The 24,390-nt window shown below is 40.3% G+C and overlaps 1 protein-coding gene across 8 annotated transcripts in view; it reads left to right on the top strand.

The window, feature by feature from the left end:
* Positions 1-24,390, top strand: part of RAPGEF4 (Rap guanine nucleotide exchange factor 4) — a 157,277-nt gene that overhangs the window by 129,433 nt on the left and 3,454 nt on the right. For 7 of the 8 annotated variants that reach the window (XM_055718754.1, XM_055718753.1, XM_027810616.2 and 4 more), the window contains 11 exons: positions 509-597; positions 1,065-1,095; positions 1,340-1,418; positions 3,213-3,359; positions 4,585-4,682; positions 7,708-7,833; positions 8,290-8,468; positions 13,043-13,133; positions 15,374-15,424; positions 16,063-16,150; positions 16,463-16,527. In XM_055718754.1, coding sequence (XP_055574729.1) covers positions 509-597; positions 1,065-1,095; positions 1,340-1,418; positions 3,213-3,359; positions 4,585-4,682; positions 7,708-7,833; positions 8,290-8,468; positions 13,043-13,133; positions 15,374-15,424; positions 16,063-16,150; positions 16,463-16,527 — 1,044 coding nt within the window. The remainder of the gene's footprint in view (positions 1-508; positions 598-1,064; positions 1,096-1,339; positions 1,419-3,212; positions 3,360-4,584; positions 4,683-7,707; positions 7,834-8,289; positions 8,469-13,042; positions 13,134-15,373; positions 15,425-16,062; positions 16,151-16,462; positions 16,528-24,390) is intronic. The other variant, XM_055718755.1, reaches the window with a different exon arrangement.

Here is a 24,390-nt window from a genome sequence, read left to right as displayed (position 1 = left end):
TATTCCAGAAGTTAAAGAACAATTACTAGTTGCAAGGACATAGATCCTTCTTTGGGACAGTTTTATGCAAGTGTGGCAGGAAGAGGTTTGAATAGGTTTATTGTCATGGATGGGAGCAGCTGAGAGTCAACAACTCAGTAGCACATGAACCGCTAAGAACTGCAACAGTGGTGAGTAAAAAAAACCCATCATGCCAGTTTATTTGTGAATTTTATAGTCTTTATCCTTAATAATCTCAAAATGCAGTTTTTGCACAAACAGTCAATGGTTACACAGTGAGCTAAGGAGCCTCATCAGACTTCCCTTCTGCCTGTGTAACACTTGCTGTAAATCAGCTGGAGATAAACATGTAGAAGTAATAGAGCGTTGGGCCCAGCATGTGTTCCTCTATGCAGATTATCATTCTTTATAATCATTAAGCTATCAGATGTCATCTCATAATCCTCTATCCTGAGTACTGCTCATTTACCCCTACGGTTATTTAAAGACTATTCTGTATCATTTACAGGAATTTTATGTATCTGTATCAGATGATACCAGAATGATTGCAGCACTAAAGGAGCAACTTCCAGAGCTAGAGAAAACTGTAAAGCAAGTGTAAGAACAGTTTTTGCTTCTTTCCTCCCCCTGCCCTTTTTCTCTGTAAATAGATGAAGAAAACTTATTGCATATATCTATTAAAAATCAATTCTATGAATGCAACTCAGTCATAGAAGACTGAATGTTTGCATGCAAGCTTGTTTTTATGAATGTCTGTGGCCCTCTTTTCACATCATTCTTGCAAACACCAAACTCTCATTAAAATGTTGACAGAAGGAATAAGAAATTATGTACACAATGTGAAACTAAACTGGATGCTTATTTCATGCTTACATGGACTTTGTATAGTATTTTCCCTTCCTTGATCATAGATAAGTATGGTGTCATCTTGTCTTTTCGTATATGCAAACATGAATATGTTGCTACTGTAGTTTGACAGGTGGTCCATGTTCTATAGGTGGTTTTGTACACAAAATCTTCCAGCTAATACTCAATTCTGTATTCTGTGCTTTACCTTTTTATAGTTCTGAAGAACCTAAAGCACCACAAAAGAAGGTAAGATAATTTATTTGTACATTTTCTAAAGTAAAAGCTTTAGCACAGCAAATCCATAAGCATCTTCTCTTTAGTAATCATGGATATATTAAAACAACACATTGAGAAATAGCTTTTAACATTAGGTATCAAATTCTGCACTGCTACTCTTTTTTGTGCCATTAGTAAGAGATCTAGTTTAGTTCATGCCTACCCCATAATGTTTCTTTTTGCATTAATGTCAGTCCTGATGATTCATTTTCAGCACAAAGTTCTTCTTCAGCTGTTCAACACAAGTGATGACAGAGCACAGAAACGCCAGCCTATCAGGGGCAGCGACGAAGGTGAGTTCCTTCTCTGCAAAATTTTCTTGAGCCACTGAGATTTGCACTAAATTAGTCTCTCCCTTAAAAAAAGTGGTCCAAACCTAAACAAAAGTACCTATTTAGAGTTTTGAAGCCTGGCCTGAAGCAAACTGTTTGCTTTTGCTCGCCCAATATTTTCCATCATTGATTTGAAGTGCTATCAAACACTGTGCTTCCTCAGAGAAAGATGTAAAAACCTTTAAAATAGGGAATGAAGAAAACAGATAAGAACCAGTATAGACAGTGTACTGCAGGTAATGGCAGTGCAATAAATAGTGAGTGCTGAAGGTCATGTTTGAGCCTCTGTCTGCCCTGCATAGTCTGAGCTAACATGTACAGCTGTTCCTTTGAGAGATAGGAGTGGAGCAGATAATCATGCCATGGATCTCTGCCCTGTGGCACACAGCCTACAAACCAAAATCTGCTGGTTTGCCCTATTGCTATTGTTTGATTCTCTACAGAGATTAAGGTAAAATTTACAGCAGTATCAGAATATAATTTTCAGTTGTACTGGCTTTTCATATTGTCTTTTACTTCAGGCAGGTTAAAGCACTGCTGTGTGAACAAAATCCTAAGCTCTGATGATGAGGTCTGTTCATTGTAAACAAAGATACATGCCCCTTAAAACTCATAAATCTGAGGATTTCTTTGCAACTGCTAGGGCCAGTCCCCATGCTTGTTTTGGTGCATCTTCATCACAGAAAATAGCTTCTGCTTCAAGGTATTTGATATTAAAGGATAGCTCTTGCTAGTGAACAGAAGTAAAAATAAGGGAACAAAATGCAAGGTCATATAGCTGAGAAAGCTGGTGGCATAAATCAAGCCAACAGAAGAGCCATTTCAAAGGCTGGAAGCAACTGCATATGAACAACAGCCATCCTGGCAGGCATGCAGCTTCTGTTGTCCATATCAGTAGTTTTTCTTCTAGGTCTACAAAGAGCAAAACAGTTCTGCTGCCAGGGAAGTACTACTTCTTGTGTCTGTGTGGACAAGCAATAACTGCCCCTTTCATATGGCTGCACCGTTCTCATTCGTAGGGCAGGCAGCACACTGAACGCTGAAAATCCAGTGGACAGTTATAACCCCAGGAACTGCTTGGCTTGGCAGCTGCACTGAAGGAATATTTTGCTAACTTTTTATGTCTTACATTCATGTCACTTTGGGCGGCCTTGCTTTTTGCAGACTAATATACTATCCTGTTGATTTCTAGGCAGCCAGGGGCCTGAGTTCATGTATTATTCTTGTGAGCCCATCTGTACTGTACACCCAAGTGCATGCTTATTCTTAGGGTATTTTTCTTCATTATCTACAACATTCTTGATCTAGCAATTACATATTTGCTTGTAAAAAACAGGTTGCAACACAGTTTGATTTAAGTTCTGATTGTAACCAAAACTATTTTCAAATACATTTTGTAAATATGAAAATTATTTTCCTGTAATTAAGTGAGTTTGCAGCCAGTTTTCCTGACTCTTGAAAAGAAGTGTTGATTTAAGATATTATAAAGTCTGGAACATAACACAGTGCCAGATTAAATTGGCAGCCATAAATAATTTAGCAGTACTGAAACACTAGTACTTCGTGGTTCACTAAAAGCTCTGGGAAATCAGCGATTTTTATACTAGAAATTGTAGAACATCTGAGGCATGGGGAGCTATCAAAACTGTAGTGATTTATTGTTCCTTTGTTTAATTTGTGAGGAGTGGTTACTGATGTAAAGTTGCATCTCTGGTTGTTACATGTGGCATGCACAGTGCAATCTTTTTTCTTTAGTTCTGTTTAAGGTGTACTGCATAGACCAAACCTATACCACTATCCGGGTACCAGTGTCTTCCTCTGTGAAGGAAGTGATCAGTGCAGTAGCAGATAAGCTGGGTTCTGGAGAAGGCCTCATCATAGTAAAGATGAGTTCAGGAGGAGGTACTGTACTTGCGTCATCTTATACACTTCCTGCTTACGGTGGAGGAGAATGTTGGGAGGGATTGCAAGACTATTTCATTGAAGGCTTTTATATCCACGTGCATGTTTGGCTGGTACACAGGTTCTGTCTTAGAGGCAAGTCCTTTCCCTACTGCAGGCACAGAATGGAGCTCACATGGGAGGCAGGGAAAATGGAGAAGCTTGTGTATCTGCATGTTACAGACTAGAGATACGCCAAGTTTCCTTCACTGTAACACTTGTAAGAGTTTATTAACAACAGAAATAGGAGGTAAGCATGGATAATGTCAGGCTAGATATAAGAATCAGCAACAGCAGAAAACACAGCAGTGCAGACATTCCAGTAGTGGTCACTACCATTCTGGCCACTCTGTCCATGCAAACCACTACTGCGCAACTTAGTGCCAAGCCCACTGACCTGGAGTTTGCAAAGGGTCAGGAGTCAGCTCCCCACTATGGGCTGTGGAAACTGGAGAGTAACTGCAAGGTTAATTCTGCTGGAGAAGTGGTGTTGCTGAAGTGCTCTGGTTGAGTATGACTGTGTGGACACACACAGAGCTAATGAAAGCTGTGTTGGAAGGCATTTTTGCAAACAATGATGCCTGCCAAAACCAGCTCACTTCCTGAGAACTGACACCAGGCAGCTCTACTTTTTGCAATTGCAGCAATTTTTTATTGTCAGATTTGCTGACAGCCATCGCATGCTAGAAGAGACTGTTTTCTAAGTTACTTCATTATCTTTTCTTTACCTGTGATGCGATCCTCTTTTAGCACTGCTGTAATGAGATTTGCATACAGCTGCATTTCATCACCACCTTATGCAGTTACTGTCTTCCAAGCCAATTTCTATTAAGAACAGCTCTCCAGATGCTTACAGCTCAGAGAAGAATGGATGGAGTCCCTAATTATGGCTGAATTTTTGCAGGTAGTTTCTAGATACGGCAGCACAGGCTTCGTGACCTGTCTGTACAGTTTGGGGCTGGAATTCTAGTCCTCTGTGCCAGTTCTATAGAAGACTGGTTTGGGCTGAGCTTCTTGTCACATTTCTTCAATAAAGAGGACCTTGCTGTCATCTATTTTGTATCCTGCACATTGGTTTACTGTGAAAAAATTGTTCTCAGAATGGTGATCTGTGCAGCTGTTGGATCAGTCCTTGTTGTAAATCCTACATATATATAATAAACAATCTTTTGTTTCATGTTTACAGAAAAGGTTGTGCTCAAACCTCATGATGTTTCAGTGTTTACAACTCTCAGTGTTAATGGACGGCTGTTCGCCTGCCCACGTGATCAGTTCGATTCTTTGGTATGTATGTATGCAGTTCTCAGGAAGTTCAATTCTTCAGTTTCTTTGAACACTTGGCCCTTTTTGCATTATCAATGCTTTAGGTAAGAACTAGTGGTAACATTCACAACAAAGGGCTTGTCACAGTGCCATGGGATAAGCCCTGAAATGAAAACAAGGTAATGTTATAATTTCCTAAATTAGAGCAGAAATCCATCTGGTCCATGTGCCAGCACTTGATCCCAGAATTCTCTGTGTCACACTGAGCATTTAGGAAGAGCTGAATATTGTCACTAAGACACGCAGTAATTCCTGATTACAGAATTATCTCCTCAAGGCCACAGGGATATATTCTTGAAGATAGAGGTTACCGATTAAAGCATTCTGGAGAGTTGATTCCAACAGTAAATTCCTTAAAATCTTGTAATTTCTCATCCTCACAAAATACTGTGTCAAAATTCCAGATGCTTCTAAGCAGAATCACAGAAAATATTCCTGGTGGAAAGCCTGTTTTTCCTTAGGTAGAATTGATCATAAGTACTTACAGTTTATACAGTAATTCTAACAATCCCCATGGGGTCTGCTTTTATAGAGTTTGATTTGACTGTACTTTTTGTTCCTTTTATTTCTTTAAAAACAAATGTCATTGCCAAGTCATGTCAGCATGAACTCTATTACTCCTAGCCTTGTTTCAGCCTCCTGTATGCTTTTAACAAGCCACTTAGTATGTATGCCTGATTTCTTTTATAGATATGGTAAAATCTATGCTTTGCTGCTGCTTTCAATTTAGTAACCAGGGAATGCATATCCAGCATACTGTAGTTCCATGCAGAGACACCTCTTGTTCAGTTTATTAAATTCTGGTGTTCCCTTAAGGTTAATTAATCCTGCCAAGTAGATACCTTCATGGGGCATGCTACTTTAAAGCAGGGGTGTTGCATCAGTACAACTATGCTGGGTACTTTTATACGGCTCTGAATTGTCTGTGTAGACCTAGGTTTGGCAGCAAATTGTCCTGACTTTCCTTGCCTTTTCCCCTGTGCTATTTACTGTGGAGCAAGTACTCAAAATGCTACAGGGAGCTCTAAGACGTGGCTGCAATGTGCTAGTTTTCATCAACTGGACTGGATTTGGTAGGAATTAGGGAGGAACACTCAGCACCCTGAAAAAGGTTCTCAGCACTGTGTAACAGAATACATGCCCTTATCTGCTGCAACTTTTCAAGGAGGTATAAACAAATTGAATAATGTTACAGCTTTACCTGCCTCACAGTTTAATCCTTTTATGTTCCAATCTCTGGCTGCTGCCTGTGCATGCACATTTATTCACATTACACTTGGCAATTCCCATGTGAAAATTGTTCTAGGTTAGATGAATTTTCAAATATGCAATGAGTTTACCTTTAAGTGTTTCTTTCCTAGCCTTGGAAAACATGTGTTTGTTATGGTAACAGCTATGTTGTGTTTGTCTCCAAACAGGGGAAAAAAACCCCTTTTTCAGAATGTGGGTGATTCTCTTTCTACAGATTTCCACAAATTAGGATTTTCTACACAAAACTGCTGTACTTTTAATTCATACTCTGTCTTAAACTAAAGAAATTTTGTGTTTGTGCAAATCCCAATTTAAAGCAATCTGCAGCTGTAATAAGATTGATGGCTGTCCTGATTTTTTTTCAATAGTACTTTTCTTATATACACTATTTTTTGAAATTTTAGATGGAGCTTTTAAGGAAATAATACCTGTGGTTTAGTTTAATAATTTTAAATTCATTTGTATTGTGATGATATTTGAAAGGCAAGTTTTTCCTAGAGTACAAAACAAGAACTCATACAGAAATAAGGTTCCTACATACTGTGTGTTATTGAGAAAGTAATTTGATGTATTAATCCAGTCAGTACTTTTTCTAAGGATAATATAATATTTTTATATAAAAGGGAATCCATTTAGTAAGGTAATTTTTAATATTGCATTATGCAAATATGGTCTGTTAATCTTGCAGAGTCGGTTGAGTTTGTACTCAGGAAGGATCCTGCTGACAGTTCAGTGTTCTGTAATTATCTAACAAAGACCCGATGAGAAATTGGGAAACTTGGAAGGGAACTCTGCTGCCCTCTCCTGGAAACAAAACAATGAAAACTCGGGTTCACAGGAAGCTTTACTGATGTAACGTTATTTGAATTTGCAGGAGGGCTGGTTGATAGTATTTTAGCAGCAGTGGTTCAAACACTTTGACCCTAACATACACAACAGACTACTTCAAATCTGACTTGATCTCAAGTCATGTTTTAAATCTCACCTTAGTATAAGATTCACTTGTGTGCAAAACGGTGTATCACATCTCATTCATTGGGTGGTATGGAAGCGTCTTTCAAAAATGTTTTATGCCTGAATGATTTAAAGGATCCTTTCTCATAAGATTGTGTGCGTATAATTTTAATTAGCATAGCCAGGAGTTTTGCAGTCACAAACAGTGGATCCCTGTAGCGTCAAAGGGAAAGTATGAGGCTTATTTTATAAATGATCAGAAGATCTTGCAATCACTGCAGATTTCTGAAGTATGGCAGATGTAATAATTCTCATTATTAGAATCACTAACTTGCAAAAGTATTTGGCTTGCGCTTTGTGGTCTAGTTATTTGTATATGTGAAAAAGGAAACCGATAACAAAAGCTGTGTTGAAAGACCTATGCTCCTAAACAAACATACGTGCTTTACTTAGCACAACATGTATTGAAGTATTTATTTCTGGCTTCAAATTTTAGAACAATGCTAAAAATAACACGCTGAGAACAGTCTGTTTTATTTCCTTACATTGCCTCTGAAGAGCTTTCAGAATTTTCCTGACTATCCTGTGCATAGTGGATACTGATTTTGCACAGGGCTTCTCATTTCCTAAGCCCAGCCTGTGGTTATAAGCAAATTTCAATTTTACTTTAGAAACATCCTTAGGAAAGTGGTCACTGGAAAAAAAAGCATTATGGAAGAAAAGCACCAGTCATGCAATTTAGTATTTCTAAAACATTTTTATACCATTCTTACATTTGTAGGCACCGTTACCAGAACAAGAAGGACCATCTACTGGTACAGTAGGAACGTTTGAACTCATGAGTTCAAAAGACTTAGCACATCAGATGACAATTTATGACTGGGAGCTCTTCAACTGTGTGCATGAGGTATGAGGATCTATCTATTCATCAGATCAGAATCTGTTAGAAAATGTTTAGTTGTACATTGTAAGTTTGTTTGTTATTTGCGAAACTTTCTCTAAGCTTGAATTTCAAAAATACTATAATAAAGTCACCTACAAGTTCTGAAGGTATAAGGTATTCTTAATTCTATAGGTAAATTGCAAAAATGAAGTTAAGCTTTTCCTGGGCACATGCTGCTTATTCAATTGCTTTTACGTGTTTTAAGGTATTAAGCTATTTATACATATTCTGTAGTTAGACTTTTAGCATGCCTCAGCTATTGTCTGCTGGGTTTGTACCCTGAACCCTTGTCATCTGTACAGCAATAAACGTAAACTGCAGAGGAAGTTTCAGGCTAGATACTCACCTGCTCATTCTTAGCCTCTTTCCTCTGTCCAAAAGATTTCTTAAAAAAATCCCAAACTATTTTCTTTTTCCTAGCTGGAATTGATCTATCACACTTTTGGAAGGCATAATTTTAAAAAGACCACAGCAAACCTGGACTTGTTTTTAAGAAGATTTAACGAAATTCAGTTCTGGGTGGTCACTGAGATTTGTCTTTGCTCTCAACTCAGCAAGCGTGTTCAGCTGTTAAAGAAGTACATCAAGATAGCAGCCCAGTAAGTATACAATCATCTGTCAGCTGGAATGAGGTTCGGTATAGTCAATTTGTTGTTATTTTTCTTTTTTCAAGCAGCCATGCACAGCAGAGGTTAAAACCTTCTCTATTTGATAATTCTGTCCATTTCCTTATAGGGCTGTATATAACCTTGTTAATAGATACTCTTCTTTCCTGTCCTGCTCTCCATTGCTCCTTGATCTGTGATCTCTTAGGGCCATGTTTTCACATCAAATTTGTGAGTAAATATATTTTGGTTCGTTAGGACAATCCTTCATTTACCCTTACATGCATTAGCAAATATTAATACATGTGAATTGGTAAGTAGTAACAGAACTGAGCCTTAATTTTCTTGAGAACAGAATAGTTTCTGGTGCAGTTCAGGAAAACCATTCTCAGAATTTCCCTGAGTGGGAAAAAACAAGAGGGGAGAGCAAAGAGGTGTAGGTATGGAGATGATGAGACACGTTGCCCTCAGCCCACTTGGGATGTTTTTCTAATACTTTTGTTTAAAAATGCAACAGGATGAATGTCCTTTTTTGTTACTAAGTGCTGGGTCTGAGGTTGGATAGGAGGCAATTCTTGCTGTCTTCTGTTCTCTTACTGGTATTAAAACTGAAACTCTTTGGAGCCTTCGTGCCAGAGCTGCCGTGACAACTTGTCCCTGAAGTCAAGGCAAGGGTGTGCCTGGCTGAGGAGGGAGCAGGGGCAGGGCCCTGCCCGGCGTAGCTGGGGGTTTTTATGGCTGTTGCCCTGCTCCTTCCTTCCTCCCTGCCCGGGTCGGCGGCGGCTGGCGGTGCCGCCTGAGCAAACAGCGGGCGCTGCCTCTCCGAGCGGCCTGTCACTCCGGGCACTGTTACTGGGGTCCTTTAGGCAGTCTCGCTGAACAAAGAAGTTATTACTTGCAGATAAACCACGAGGTTTAACTTCTTCGCATCGTTAAAGGCAGCAGTGTGAAGGCAGCCTGCCACAGGGCCGTGATGGCGCACTCCTGCCAGCGAGCAGGGCAGGCCCACGGCTGGCAGGGCCGCCCCCGGGCTGCCTGGGGCCGGCGGCTGCGCCCAGCGGGAGGCTCCCAAACCCCAATGCCGTCGGGAGCAGGCTGCTGTTCAGAATGGGGCAGAATTTCCCTCTTTAGTTCCTAAAAACACGCATTCGGCCTATGGGCCACGGGCCGGCGAAGGCAGCCGCCGGCCGGGCGGGCCGTGTCCAGCAGGGGGCGCTAGCGCCCGCGCACCGGCGCCGCCGCGTCTTCCCCAAAGCCAGAGGCGTGAGACGGGGAAATCTTGGAATGCGGTAAGTTAAGATACAGCAGCAATTTCCATAAACGCTTGAAACCAAGTCTCCTAAAAATTACAGTTCAATATCTCCTTAATAAGCCGCCCTAGCCCGTGGGTTCCTCAGTGTCATGGGTCTAACTCTATGCTATTTACAACAGCTTGACAACCTCCTGTTTACTTCCATGTTTCTGGTATCGCTGCAATGCTAAAAATAAACAGCTAAAAGCGGTCTGCGCCGCTGAGCCCTCTTTGTCTGCTAAAAGCAGAGAAATGCGAAGCACAAGATTTTCCTGTGTGCAAAGTAAGCGAGCGGGTTTAATTGCGACGGCTGGAAGGGCCAGGGAAGTTGTGCCAGGCGGCTGCCCTCTGCGCAGTGTTGCCATGGCAGCAGGTGCCACAGCCTGCCTGCAACAAACACGGCGTGCACCCAAGGCAGACAGGAGAGAAAGCCAAGGGACTGCATCAAAGATGAGGGCCCAGGCCTTGCAGCAGTATCTTTGAGGAAGTTTTGCTTGTGAAGATCCTTGAGACGTAATGAGGACTTTACCCTACCTAGAAGTACTAGACTCATTAGAAAAGTGTTTGGGGAGAACAGCTCAGTGCTGTGCCATTAATCTTAGGCATGACTGGTGGTAACGAGATGCCTTGCACATACCAATTTTCAAAGACGACTGTTAGTGAGCACGCTGTTTCAGTTCTGTGACTCGGGGCTTAGGCGGCATTGCAGAAGGCACATCATTTTGTGTCTGCCACCCACACACCCTGTGATACGTGCTCGCTGTCTGTGCCAGTAAGCACGAGGCTGAGTGCTGGCTCACGCAGGTCCAAGTGCTGGCTCCAAGTGCTGTGCACACGTGCTTTCTGCTCTAGGAGCTGGTTTTGCCTTTGCATCTACTGGGAAAGGATGCAGAGGTTACTAGGTTCGTCTCTGTTCTCCAGCTATTGTAGGAATAAACTTTCAACCAAAAGGCAGAAGTTAACTGTGTTTCCTACAGTGGGTTCTTCCCTTACTAATTGTATGAGAAAGGCCTTCTAGGATGTACTTGTGCATACTCTTACGGGTATTCACAAACCCAGTTTGTGTGCATTTCCTCTTCGCAGATAAACCCACAGGCTATTTAGAAGCCTTCTTGTGTATCACTGTACTCAAGACATTTTCATTCTGTATTTGAAAATCATTCTTTCCATACACACGCATATATTCTAAGCTCAGGAAGCCTGTAAGAAATTTTTGAAGGGTGTGTGTTTACAGAGAAAATGCCAAGACGAATATGCTCGTCTAAGTACTGAGAGATTTTAACCACGTGTGTGTTTGTCTTGGAGACAAGGTGTGTACATATGTCTCAGTTCACAATTCATACTAACAGAAAGATTTTTCCAATACAGTCTGGTTTGGGAGGCAGAGGGACCTCTGCTCTGAGCAGGCTGTGGTGCTTTGGAGGATCCACTTTCAGACATTTTACAGACAGTATATATGCAGCACTGTCCCTAGAGAACCACCTTACAGTGGTCTGGAACTGAGCTATATAGTGTAGAGCCCGTAGAATTTACAGAAAATTTGGTGTAGAATGTCATACATCTAGATGGATTTTTATTTTTAACTTTGTTAAATTACGTTGCTTAACAGGGTGTTTGGCAAAACTTTTCCTTTTTAAAATGAAAGATACATGGAAATTACATATTGCAGATACATTTGCAGCTGCTTACTATGTTTGAGCACTGCTGTTGTGTGGTACTAATTATTCTTACCATGCCACCGTTTATTCTCAATGTCACAGGCTGTGGACAGATATCCCTTTCTGGATTTAGTTGTACCTAGGGAAGAGGTTATCACTGACAGCCTATCCCGGCTGCTTTTCATCCTTGTCCCCTCTCACATCCACTAATGAGGCGCTCCTTGACCTGCTCTAGTCAGAATAAGTTGGCATAGCTTCACCATTTCAGCTCATCGTTGCTAACCTTGCTCACTGTCCCTAAACTGATGTGGGAGAATTTTGTATGAGCAGCTCCGCCAGAAGATCTGAGGGGGCAGCAGTCTCCAACAGACAGACCATCAGATAGGAGAGATCGTTTTTTCACATGCTCAGTGTTCACACAGTGCAGACACAAGTGAGGCCCAGATCTAAAGGACTCACCCACTCAATACAGCGAGTCTGGTGAAATGGAGGGACAGAGAGAACAGAATAACAACAGGGTGATGGGGCAATTATGGGGTCGGACAGTAGGATGTGATGACTGTACTAATTTCATCTGGAGCTGAGGATACCTCAGAGAAGCCAAGAGCTTCAACAACAGATAAAAAAAAAATCTATCCAAGAATCGTAGCTTGAATCTTGCAGAAGTTTTCTTGATAAACAGTAAAAGAAGCAGCAACTGAGGTGCTGAAATCAAATTTTGGCAAATCAGCTGTGAAAAACAGCAAATGATTTGCAGGAACCTAGTGTGACACAGATTTATGAGATATAGGCTTTATTCTTTCTCTTTTCTTCCCATCGAGTCAACAAGCCACCTGATGCGGTCCCAGTTGAGCAGTTGTGTGGGCTGTTCCTGCCCAATTGTGTCGACTCCTGCATATGGTGTATTGGATCTTCCATAATAATCACTTACATGTTCCAGTTTTTCCTGATTGATAACATAAGTTCTCCTTTGCGTTAGGGATGAAGTGTGACCTACAGCTCCAGTGCCCAGGACCTCCTTAATGATGCTGGTAACAAATGGCAGTTCTTTGTTTGAAACATCCTAGAGAGTTCCAGAATCTACGCATACTAGTTAGAAATCATATATAGCATTGACACACAGGCATCTCTAGACAGCCGGTCGTCTCCCTTTAAAAGGACTCTGTGCACCTGTAAATCGCAATGAAGACCATCTAGGGACAGCTTCCAGCATTCAGTAGCTGTTCAGAAGCTGTCGGTGAGTTCTGCAGCAAATGAGGTTGTAAAACAGTGGCTTCCCATTTCTGGTATTCCCTTGGACTGAACAGAGCCCCGTTTCAGGACTGTGTTTCTGGCCAGGAAGGAGCTTCAAAGACTCCTTTAATGTCCTTAATGTCCTTGCAGGATCTGGCACCCAGTGGAGTGGAAGCAGGAGGTCATTTTAGGAGGGGAAAGGAGCCTCCAGAGTGTGGTGAATTACTGACACATTGGTGAGGTGGTGTGCCGCAGGCATGCTGGCCGGGGCTGCCCATATTGTTCCATCTGTGCTAGATGCCTGAGTTCAGCTCTCTTAGGGTTGTCATGTGTACTTCTGCCCTGACTGATACATACAACTTAAAACCTGGCCCTTTTTGTTTCAGCTGTAAAGAATACAAAAATCTGAACTCCTTTTTCGCTATTATTATGGGACTGAGTAATGTTGCTGTGAGCCGTCTCTCGTTAACATGGGAGGTAAGTCTTAGCTAAAATCCACTTCCAAGAAGTTTGGCTGGGATTTGTGCTTTTAGTTAGCAAAAACATAACTGGGGCCTTTGTTATTGATAAAATTAGATCTACTAATTCAGCTCCTGAGCAGCTTTAGCCAAGGCTGACAATTTTTATTAGTAAGGCAGTATGCCCATAGATGTGTTGAATACTCACCAGCAGTTACCAGGAGTAACTTCTGCTTCAACTTCAGCTTCTAGTGGTGAGCTAAACGCCCAACAAGATGAGCAAGTTAGGCAGTTAACCTCTTAGATTAGCCCATCCTCTGTTTGGCTTTACTGATCATTTGGTGAGATCACTCCATAGATACTTCTCCAAAATATTTCCTCTGTTAATACACACTATTTTCTGATCTCTGTATGGACTCTGTTGCCCTATTAAAATGGGGGTTTGTCCTAGCCAGTTCTGGTTTTCTCTCTGACGTGCATTACCCTGCTTTCTGTCAGTTTGGCCTTCATTCTCAGAGCTTCCACCTTTTTCTTTGGCTTTGCTCTTTTGTATGTGAGTATATAAAATGGGTGTGATGTCCAGCAGGGTGAGGTCGTAAGCGCATGTAACCACTAAGAACACACTGGTTGTCAAAAGCAGTGCAGATTCGAATATGCGTGTATTTTTTTCATTAGAAATTCAGAATAGTTAGCATGACTGAGGTCATTGATGCAAGTGAGACCAAAATTTGAACAACTCTAAAAAAGTGCTCTGAAATAGGAGATCAGACTAACAGCTGAGAAGACACCAGCCCAGTTTTCTAAAGTACACCTTGCAACTGACAAATGCGATCAGTGCTGAAGGCAAAGATTTGCAGATCGGTTTCTCAAAATAATGACCCTTCGTTTGTGGCTACTGAGAGGAATAGTTGGGAGAGCTGAGGCAGTACAAGAGTAGCATGACAAGAGAAGAGGGAATTGAACTTATATACTATATACAGCAGTCTGAAGTGGGCACAGGGTCTGAGCTGGAGGGGCACAAATCATGAGTTCAGGGAAATGTTATCACACTCTGGTTCTGTAGGGCAGTCAGTTTATCAAGAGAATCTCTGCAGCTTGGTTTTTAGCCAGATGTATATACAGAATATAACTAAAACCAAACACATCAAGACCTGAATTTTTTGCTATGTTATCATGCATTTACATTAGTTGCATGCACAAATTAGATATTTGCAGGTGCAAATGTCCAATTATACCACTTATTTCACAAATACCTAATCTGTATGCATATGCAAACTAGGCACACAGTTGTTGACACACATCATTAAAAATTAGGCCCTTGCTGTGGCACAGTGTAAATAGCTTGCTAGGGTACACACTCCAAATGTAGAAAGTATTGCAAAAAATAATTTCTGCACTATAAAGTCTCTATTAATTTTTAATGTTACCTGCTGCCAGTAATAGTCCGATTTAATCAGCAAATATAGAGAAATTTCTTACTAAAACGAGAAAGCTGACATATTCTGAGTATGCATGAAACATTACTGTGATCTCTCAAACTAATTTATAACATATCCTATAGTCTTTATAGTAAAATTATTTAATATGTATAACATAACATGAGGGGGAAAGAAAATACTTAGTAAAGCCTATCGCGTTGCGACCACTGCATGATCAACTGACCATATTTGTGTAGGCATTTTGGACTGAAAAACTATTCATTAATTTATACCCCAGAAAGCAGTAGAGGCCCTTGGCTGCTGGGCAGGTCAAGAATTTGAGTGATAGTTGGTGAAACATCAGCATGAACAAAAAAACCTCCTGGAAATGCCCAGGCATGGATTTGAATGTTGCAAGGGCAGTTCATCATTGGTATGAATAATTAAGCTGAGCTACCCCTATGCAAGCCGTGTGTAAATTATATTTTCAGATAGCCTATAAACAGGAATGTCCTGAAACCATCGGCTTCAGCTTCTGCTTACTTTCTGAATTCAGTGATTGCAACGTAAGCCAAACAAAAACCTGAATCTAAACATCCCAAAGGAGTAAATTCAAGTTGGGGTTTAAATCAGGATCCAGGTTTCATGGCTGGTCCCGTCTCTATTTATAATCTGGTTGCTAGGAAACATGTTGTATTTTAGATTAGCACATTGTTAGAAATATCTGGCAAAAAGAGCACTTTCCTGACTTAGGGCGTTGTAGAAGGAACTAGCATTTACAGTAAAATCATCACACAAATTGGATTTAATTAAGGTTTGCTATTTTTGTTTTTATTAACAGAAACTTCCAAGCAAGTTCAAGAAGATCTATGCAGAGTTTGAAAGCTTAATGGTGAATAGCAATAGATCCCTTATTCTATGCACAATCTGAGCTAATTCAGTTTCTGAGTAACTGATTTGAATTCCTTGATTCAGAACATTTTATATGTCCTTGTTTGACTTTAAGAAGTTTATGATCCCATTTTAGAGCTGCTAAAACAAGTATGTATGACTAATAAATTATACTCTTAGGAACCTACTCTGAGAGAACTTATGTACCACTCAAAGTTAATCTGGGAACTCAGAAAAGCTTTATCACATGTTTTCCGACAGTACATATGGGAAATTATATTTTCCAACCTGGATTTTTCCAGGCAATACATTTTAGTGTTATGGCATATGCAAAACTGGATCTGCAGCTGCAAGGCGGGAGGAAAAATATGTGGTTCCTTTTATGAACAATTTGTTTGTAATCATATCTTACCTTGCTATTTGGCATGAAAAATGTTTGTGTTTAGCAGCTGCATTCTCATCATGTAAGCTGTATGGGAGAATGGTAGAAGGTGTCTTAGTTTGCAGATGTACTTTTGAAGCCATGGGAGAAAATAATTATTTTAAGAAATGCCATGACATCTAAATAAATGCATACAGTGTCTCAACACATATAATAATACATATTAGTAATTATTTTATTTCTCTTTTTTTCTTAAGGATCCATCAAGAAACCATAGGGCCTACAGACTAACTGTAGCTAAATTGGACCCTCCAATAATTCCTTTCATGCCACTACTTATAAAAGGTAAGCTTGGACATTACCAGAATTATTAACGTGAAAGCTATTTGTCAAATATTTGAAGAACAAGAGCAGCAGAAAGAAAAAGCAAAAATCATTCTCAGCGTGAGGTATGATCTTTTTCCATTATGAAAAGCATGACAAAAAGACAAGAAAAACTGCTTTAGTACATCTGAATATTACTAGTCTCAGAAATGCTGCAAATTAAAAACTACATGTTTTACTTTTATAGCTGCTTTGATTTTTATAAGGGATAGACAAAACATTCTGCTGTTTTGTATGGCCATGATTCAGTAATGGGCTTTTATTTCTATACAGACATGACGTTTACTCATGAGGGAAACAAGACATTCACTGACAATCTAGTAAACTTCGAAAAAATGGTATGTATGACATATTTGAAATGAAACTTTTAAAAGACCTCCCTATTCATCTCTTCAAGAGTGAACTTCTCAACAATGGCTACATCCAGGGCTACAGAAAGTGAAGGCAGGACCAAGAGCTGGCAGAAATAGTCTGCGTTGTGCACAGCACCTGGACATCTGAATTTCTGGAAAACTTCACAGAGGTGGAGAAGAAACTGCCCACTGAGCCATGCACAGCCAAAATGTTTCCTAGGAGAGGCAGCAGCAGTGACAGGAAGGAGAGCTGTTAGAGACAATTTTTAACAGCCAGTTTGGGACCAAGCTGTGATTTTAACTGCTGTTCCTTCAAACAGGACTGAACTGCCTCAGGCTGGGATAGCTCTGCATTGCTCCTCAGAGATTGAAAGGAGCTTTAACACAGAACGTGCACAACATCTTATTTTCTTCTTTCCTTTAACAAGTGACAGGAGACTTCTGTGACTTGATTGCTTTCATACTGGAAAGGGCGATCAATGATAGAAGGCTATCTGATTTATTTTAAATCCTGCATCTAGGCTCTCATCATTTCAAACAGTGTTGTCAAAAACTGCAGGTAGCCAACTTCCCATGGCAGAAATCTCAACTGAAACTGAAGCTTCTCAGCAGTAAGAAGCCATTTTCTTGGTTGCCAAAGCCACGTTCTTAATGTGGTTAATGACATCTGCATCCGAGAACCAGTGTTAGCCAAGCCTAGCTATGAGCAGCTGCACTGCAACATCAAACCCGAGTTACTGTTCCAGCAGTAAAGCTCCATTCAGCAGCCACACTAGAGGATATCTACTCTGGCACCTGTATCTGCTTGTTCTTAGTACCACAGTAACCAGGACCACGCCACGGTTATTTCCACTGCACTGCAGGAGAGCTTGTCTTACCTTCTGAGCATTGATGCCGCAGAGGGGAAAAAAGGAGGACTTTCAACTCTTTAGAAAATTTCACACAAAAGTGGTCATCACTCTGAGTCAATTCTTCTGTCAGATTTTAGTCTGTAGCTCCGGGACAGCCTCTGTCCTAGGGTGAAAATACCTCTCTACTAAGCTGAGACTTTTTTGTGGCTAAGTTGTAGTGCTAATACCTGAGTAAGGGCCTGACCTCACTTTGCAATAATGACATTCTGTAGTTGCATACGCAGACTGTGTTGCCATCTTCTTTCAAAGGCCTTGAGCCTTCTACCTGCAGAAAAGGACTTTTTTCCTAGACTGCCTGTTCTAATTAGATAGATAAATATATTTATTTTAGTGTAGGTATTAGTAAATTAGATATTAGTAAATATTGTGGTGAACACAAAGGGATCTGGGTCTTGGCTGCAGCACGTTCGAACTAGAAGGGATGGCAGCTGCCCTGCTATAGCCATGGCTATGTGGCTCACTCCAGGTTCTCCACCTCTCCTGGCCTACTTGCACCTCCTGAGCCAGAAGGGCCGGTACAGCCACAGGCCTCAGAGCTGTTTGCCTCAGGCTCTTCTTTATGCCTGATTATGTGTCAAAGCCATTATAGGAACCGGGAGCTTTCCTGTGAGTGTTTGCCCATAGACAGAAGTTCAAGCCAGGCTTGTCATTTAGAAATGGTTCTGCACCACTGTATACCACAGTTTGGCACTCCCAAGGCCAAGACTGAATTTTATAGCAGCTTAAACTGATTTATATCTAGGCTGCTGCATGTCTGCCCTTTTCACTCTAGTCTGTGTATTGCTTTTATCTTCCGAAGTATGCTGTCTCCAGAACAGGGATATACTAGTAACACCCAAAAGTTTTAAATAAAATTTTATACTGCATCACCCATTTTGATCAGTAATCTGAGCTTTGAGCGTTTCTTTTAGGAGGGGAAAGTGAAGATCAGTAACGTATTTCTGATGCTGAATTTTTTTTTTGAAGAATCAGTGTAATGTGTCATGTTCTTCCACACAACAGAAAGGGAAACATTATCCTTTCTCAGTACTCTAAACCTTTCTTCAGTTGGTGCTCTACCTCAAAACTTCCTCTGCTTTTTTTCCAGGCCTTACTACAAGTCTATCTTTTGTGGGTTTAATGTTCTTCACTAGCTATTCTGGGTGCTTCTATAGTGTTTTTACTGCTTCTTTCAACCCGTAGGTCTTCAAAGCAACATGTATTCAGATTCCACCCGCATAATTCATTCAAATCCTAATGTGGACCTGGCAGTTTTAGCTTTTTGCATGTGTCATCGGGTCAAGCAAAGAAGAAAAGCCTACTGTTAAACCTCAGTCGATACTGCCTACTTGCGTTAAGCTTACAACTGTCACATCCACACATAATTGCCAGATATTAACTAGTGAAGACAAGACCACCCAACCACATAACTCTCAGATAAATTCACCTCTCTTTTACCTAAGTATAAACTTGAGGTAAATCTATGACATTATTCTGCCATTTTCAGGAGAAAAGCTGAAACCATAGTTCCTCACAGGAATCATGTTCCGCCACTTCTGGTTTTTCTGTTGTTTCTGCCTGTTTGTTCTGCTGCGTGATGTTCTGTCACAAGCAGATGGAGATACCTCTGAATATTGCTGGGAGCCACTCTTACTGAGCTGTCTAAAACATCTTTGTTCTTTGGAAAATGATTTCCCTTGATCCAGCCTAACTTTGATGCGTGCTGAAGTTTATGAATAAAAATATCTGGGTAGTTGCCGCTGGTGGTGCCATTTGCCACCAGAGGAGGTGAGTCCCTCTGACTCTCATGTAAGCACAGTGATGAAACCGAGAACAGCCTCTGGCATCATGTCTGCATTCTCGCCACAGAGCTCTGATCCCGACAGCTGATGTGCTGCTGACAACTTTATTCCTGTAACTGGCAGCCAAAAGTAGAGGTTTGATCTGGTGGGATCTCTTCAGCTGAAACAGCTCCTTTTAAATCTTTTTTATGTTTTCTGATGTTTCTGTTATCATTTATATTAAGCGATGCATCTTAAAACAAGCAGGAGCTGTCAGACAGTGTCTGAGCCAGGAGTTCCCCCAGTGCCAGAAACAGTGAGGCCTGGTTTCCCAAACGTTTGTGTTTCATGGCTGCCCGAGCTCTGCTCAGAGCTTTCCTCGTGGCTGGGGCATGTGTGGTTTCTTCATGGCTGGGGAATTCTGTGTGAATAGGGTTTTGTCATAACATAGGAACTTGCACTAGAGCCTTTTCTCTGAAGGAGACAGGAGAAGAGGGCACTTACACAATCTTTCTCTTGTCCACAGCCATCTATTTTCATACAAAATTAGTAGGAGCTTTCCTATGTTTGAAAACTCTGGGTTCTTTTTTCAAATTTGACAAAATTATCTCAAGAAGAAGGGAAAAACAGACAGATGGTGTTAACCCATATTATCCTAGACTTTTTTAGCAAGTCAAGCTAAAAAGGAGAAGGACTGAATCAATTTTTTCCTGCTGTACTTTCCTATAAATCGGTATTTTCAGAGTATTGCTGAGCTTTACCTGCTGCTGCCTTTGTAACTGTCTGCTCCTTCTTCCCCTTCCCCACTCCTGATCACTATGGATGCCTCTTATTTGGAGGAGGCTGTGAGGAGTGGGAGGGCAGGGGCAGCTAGCCAGGGAAGAGAATACCATGTGTGGTAGAGCCACAGCTATGTGTAAAGAGGGCAGTTTGTAAGCAGACCCATTTGGCTTGTACCAGATGTGGGCATACAATATTGAAGGTGTCAGAAACAGGTGTACTCGGTATACTCTTTGTATTTGCAGTGTACTTGTGCTCTATACTATGCCATTTATTGCATGAAGCAAGGCGGGGTGGTGGAAGAAATGAGCATTTGGTCTTAAAATCCAGCCTGGAACATGTTTGTTATACTTTTGTCAGTAAGTAAATAGAATAACTAAATTACTAGTATTAGTAATATGAGGCTTTAGTAAAAGACTTTGTCTTCAATACCAAACAAGACATGATTTTAGAAAGGCATTGAAGGTCTTTACTTATCTCACAGTAAGAAGCTGATGGAGACAAGGTACAGGCCGTTTCCACCATGGTGTTGCTCAGATGTACCTTCTAGGTTGGCATATACTCCATGACCTAGTGTGTTAAAAACTACCTGCATCTTTTCTCCACTAGTGAGTCGACAGTAGATGTTAGTTATGTTGCTTTAGAAGACCCCATCTATGTAAAAACTAAAGACATACTTGTCATAGAGGAACAAGGAATGAATAGGCTTGTAAAGTTTTTAAAATGCTGTAATTGTAGTATGGCAGGTTGAGGACATTTTGAGAGCTGCAGGTAGGTGAAAGATAAAAAGATGGCAGCAGACAGCAAACACAATTAGTTTGTGATCTAGAATACACATTGGTCTTTTAGGTCCATTAATGACCCTCTTTTCAGGTGAAGGAGTGCCCCCAAAACTGTCAGTAATACTAGTTCCTAGAAACTCTGTATGATTTAGCAAATAGAGGACAACCTACAACCTGCAGCACGGTACATGGCAATATATAACATTCAAGTGACACTGCTTTTATAGCTATATATTTAGAGAAAAAATAATTTCAAGCCCTTTCCTAGAATTATGTCTGGCCAAGGAAAGAAGAGAAAGTGAGGAAAGTACTGAGCATGACTCTCCTTAAGGACTAGCAATATTTCATACTCTTGACTGATACCGATTTCATACTGATTCTGCTTTTTTCAAACCTCAGCTGCATAATCCTGCAGTCTGACTGCCAGTACAGAATTTTGTATACATAGGCAGAGGGAAGATGCAATTATTTGGGAGCTTTACCAGCACCATTTCTCAAATCATCAGGCAGCCCGAACAAAGATCACTTTCCATGGCACCATCTCCATGTCGCACTACCCAGCATGTCTCAGATGTGGCACCTGTAGAGGGAGCAGAAGTCCCGAAAGAGCTCTGAAAGTGCTGACCTGCCATGGCAGCACAAGGCAGTGCCATGATGCTGGCCACCGCTGCTTCTTTTTGTCGAGCATCTTCACCCTTCAGGTGTGAAATGAGGATTAGAGAATCTGTGCATATTGGTTTTCGGGTTTTGTGGAGATGAACAAAAGGGAATTCACACACTGATCCTTCTGCAAAAAAAGGGCAAACATTCTTTCATTTTTGGAACATAAAGATTATGCAAAGAGTGTGTGACTAAAGCCCTTAGTAGTTTTTTATGGCATATATGAATATTTATAACATTTAGAAACCTGGGTTCGGAATGGATTAGAAGATAATGTGCTGGCCTGCTGCCACTATTCCAGACTGCGTAAAACTTGAAAGGGTATTGTTGTGTACATATAGCATGCTGGTAGTAGCGTTATACTGCATTATATTTTGCAGTTGGTTCTGTTTCAGAAAGATCCAGATTTAGGTTTGTACGGCTTTTTGGTAATGGTCTGTCTTAGCACAGTGAGCAAACAGGTTAATTTTTGCAGGCATTAACTAGAGGTAATCCTCTATTTGAAGAAAAATTGTAAGAAGCTGGCAATTAAACTTCCATCTGAACATTTTCTCAGCACATGTTTCTGGTTTTCTTGACTCAAAAGAAGACAATCCAACTTATCTACAATATTTAGGAAGATAAATTAACTCCTGTTTCATGTGCTATTCTTCTGTTCAAGTTGCACCTTCCAAAGGGAGCTCTTTTGAGTTTATATTAGACAGTACAACAACACTTGGGAAAACAAATTGTGAAAGGAGTTCTGCGAGGATACATAATGCTCCAGAATCTCTCCATTGGGTTGCAATGCTGTCCTCTGGCCACGGTTTCTCAATTTATTCTGCCTGAACACTCGCTTCCTCATTCCTTTGTTTTATCATTGTCAGGATACTTCTGAATGCACAGATTGAATGAGATTATCCTCAGAAACAGCCAAAGTAACTCCTTAAAACAAAGCCTCTCAGCTAACTGAAGGAATGCAGGCAGTTCAGCCTTCAACCAGAAGTCAGACAAGTTCATTGCTAGTTCAGTTTTCCTTGCCTGGAAGAGCCCATATAATGAGAAATTTGGAAGTAGTGAAAACTTTTAAAAAACCTTTGCCACACACAGGATTTATCTTCCAGTACAATACAGCATTACAGTACTTATTCTGAATGCTATGTGTTTTTTTCCAAACAAATTCCCCACATAAAGAAAAGAGTAAAATAATTCCACAGAACACACTTTTTTGGCTAAATCTAAGTTTTCACTTAACTAATCAAACACTGAGCCTACAGTATAGCTCCAAAGATCATTATGAAATGGGGCTTCAAAACCTAAACTTTTACAAGTATGAAAAATTAGGGCATGTATTGACAATCTATATAGAAAGCACATCAAGCAACATTAACTATCTTCATAAAAATGAAGTGTCCTTAGCAAGGCTTCTCTTGAAGTTAGACGCTCTGGAAACTTCATCATGTTGGCTGGTCCAGTTCAACTTTATGTCTCCTTCACGTAGTTATTTTAGGGGAGTACTTTTTGAAATTATATAGATCAAAATAGCAGCATCATACAACATAACCTAATTTGAATCCACAGACCTATGAAACATTCATGTTTACATGTGCATGTTGTTTTGATTTTCATTTGATTGGATTAGACTTGAAGAACCAACGCTGCGAAATGCAGTGCGTTCTGTCTCAAGTCAGTACAATAATGTGTACTTATCTTTGAGTATTTAAGAGGTTCTGTCGAAGTCAATGGGGCTTATTCACATGCTTAATGCTAAGCACATACGAGAGTGTCTGCAAAGTAAGTGCCTTAGAAAATCTGCCTCATAGTAATGGCTTGCAGAGGTATGAAAATTAACACAGTATAAAAATTACTCTTACTTGAAATTGACTTATTTTCTACGTGTAAATACATACAATTTAGGAACAATATAAATAGACTCAAATTCCTTATAACTTCTGGGAACTTGTGTTTTAGAATGAAAATATTTTAGATCGGTTTCAGAATAGCTACATTTCATTTGATTATACAATGTGAAATCCACAAAAATTTAGGACATGATATATTAATAGTGTTTCTAATGCTGACCACCAGCCATACCCAGTTTTGCATGCTTGACAGTGCATTAAACTAAGATTATTCAGTAAGTGTGTAAGGAATGTTTTACACTGGTGCTTCCCACTTCTGGTGTGACAGATTTCACAAAGGTATTTTATTCATAACATCATTTTCAAGTAAGATTATAATTCTGTATGAATTCTGAGCAACATATGCCCCAGGTTTTACTGTTTACTGGTAAGAAATACATCATTCCATTGTGTGAGGGCTTATGGCTATCTTGTTAATCTCACACAAAATTTCAAGAAGATATGAAGCAGCCTGGTGAGAGTGTGCTGTGTTGAAAGATGTAGCTGTGTTGTAATTGTTGGACCATGTTAAAGTGCTGGAACAAACATTAGACTCTGATTAGGAATAGCATTTCCCTCCTCTGCTTTTTCTTAAACTCAGCAAAATAAACTGAAACAAATGTTGTTGTTATCAACAGTGACTGAATCAAACTATCTAGCTAAGGAATTCAGGTTTATTGCTGAAGTTTCAGTTTATTTGATATTATGCAGAACAACAAGTTTTGCTCCTGCACTAGTGGGTATACTACCTGTGTGGTACTAATCATACAAGCCAGTTAAAATTTTGTAGTCTAGAACTAGATCTGAAATGTTTTGCTTTATGACTTACCTTCATTTCTGTTCTTAAAAACTATTGTAAAATAGCATCTGATTTATCAGCACAAAATGTATTAATATTTTCTTACCTGAGTGAAATGAGGGCTTATTTACTGAAGAGCAACGACAGCCAAGAAGGACTGAAGTGACTTCTTTTTTTGTGAATTGCCAGTAGAAGTGTCCACCAAAAGTGAATCCACCCTTCAAGTTGAGTTAGACAGACTTGTGCAAGCTAACACTGACTAACAGGTCTGTTTGA

The sequence above is a fragment of the Falco cherrug genome, chromosome 8, assembly GCF_023634085.1.
Source record: "Falco cherrug isolate bFalChe1 chromosome 8, bFalChe1.pri, whole genome shotgun sequence".
Lineage (NCBI taxonomy): Eukaryota > Metazoa > Chordata > Aves > Falconiformes > Falconidae > Falco > Falco cherrug.
This window is presented reverse-complemented; position numbering and strand designations above follow the sequence as displayed.